This window comes from Nicotiana sylvestris, chromosome 7, assembly GCF_000393655.2.
Source record: "Nicotiana sylvestris chromosome 7, ASM39365v2, whole genome shotgun sequence".
In the NCBI taxonomy this organism is placed as follows: domain Eukaryota; kingdom Viridiplantae; phylum Streptophyta; class Magnoliopsida; order Solanales; family Solanaceae; genus Nicotiana; species Nicotiana sylvestris.
Genome location: NC_091063.1, coordinates 152,585,849 through 152,587,252, shown reverse-complemented (window position 1 = coordinate 152,587,252; position 1,404 = coordinate 152,585,849). Strand labels below are relative to the sequence as shown.

Sequence of the window (1,404 nt, the reverse complement as noted above, 5' to 3'; positions counted from 1 at the left end):
TTTTTCGTTCCCTTTCAGATATTGGCTTGCATTTCCCCTTCCTTGGCCTTCCTGTTGATTTAGTCATGTATGGTGGCAAGACTTTTTCATCTAGAACTTCTGCAGGAATTTTCCATGTGCTTAATTTCATCAGGAACTAGATAAATTGAAATTTCATAGGTCTTCAATTGGTATTTCCTGGTGCAGTACATCGAGCAATACTCAATGTGATCAATGTATTTATATTTTAATATTGCCCAAGCATATGCACATGGCAGCTCATCCAACTGAAACTTTCTACAACTGCAAGTTCGATCTTTTAGGAACACCATTCTTTGCTTACCCTTGTCAAGTACTGAATATAAGTAACTCGTCGAAGCGGTCACCTACAATATTGCTTACACCATTACTTGAACACTATAATATTGCTTTTGTGCAAACAATGAAAATTAGAAAACGTTAGCCTTAATCAATTTGGTCTCCATGTGTCGTGTAGGTGGACACTAGTTTAACAGACTCACATAAAGAGTTCAAGATATAACAGATCCGTGAATTCGGCATGATTACATATTATATGCACAAGTATCTACAGATTCTAGTCATACCTTCATCTGATGTGACAGTTCGAGATTGTCCATCAGCATTGTATCATATTTTTTTCCAAAATCAGTAAATGACTCTATTGCTTTCTTTTGGTTTATAACATTCCATCGTCCGATCAATTGCCTTATGTACTCCAGCAAAGACGATACTGGGAGTTCCCTAGCAGCCTTGAGAGTTGTATTGATCGACTCCCCAATGTTTGAAGTCATTGTCAATGTTCTGTTGATAGTGAAATATGCTTTGGACCATCTTGCATACCCAACGTTGATTAAATAATCTTTGACCCTCTTATCAATTATCTCTACCTCTGCCATATGGTAATCAAACTTCTCAACTGTGTATGTTTTGGCCATAGCAAAGAATATGTCTTTGAGCTGCAAATGGTTCTTCTTATATTTTTTTTTATATTATTCTGTAGATACCATATGCAGACATAGTGAGGTACTTGTGGATACAATGTTGCCGCTTCATTTTCTATGCCTTTATGTCTGTCTGAGACTATGCACATTCCCTCCCTTCCCCAAATGCATCCTTGAACCTCACTAAAAACCACTTCCAGAAAGCATTATTCTCTGAATCTATAATGACATATGTGAGTGGTAGGATACTACCTAATAAATTGAATCATATAAACATATGTAAGTGTATGTGTGTGTGTGTGTGTATATATATATATATATATACACACACTTGTGTAGATGTTATCAATAATATTCCTTTGTATGTCGATTTAGGAAAGGTTCCATCGACAACGACGGTTTGTAATACTGCCATCCTTTTATAGACGGGTATGGTGCAACGAAAGCATAAATGAACAGATCT

At 36.3% G+C, this 1,404-nt stretch overlaps 1 protein-coding gene across 1 annotated transcript; it reads right to left on the bottom strand.

Annotated features, from left to right (window-relative positions):
- Positions 1 to 428: 428 nt before the first annotated feature.
- On the bottom strand, positions 429 to 935 carry LOC104248760 (uncharacterized). Its single transcript, XM_070152465.1, has 2 exons — positions 585 to 935; positions 429 to 482 (listed from the first exon to the last, which is right to left on the bottom strand). Exons 1-2 carry the CDS (start codon positions 933 to 935, stop codon positions 429 to 431), a joined length of 405 nt encoding a protein of 134 aa, XP_070008566.1.
- Positions 936 to 1,404: the final 469 nt, after the last annotated feature.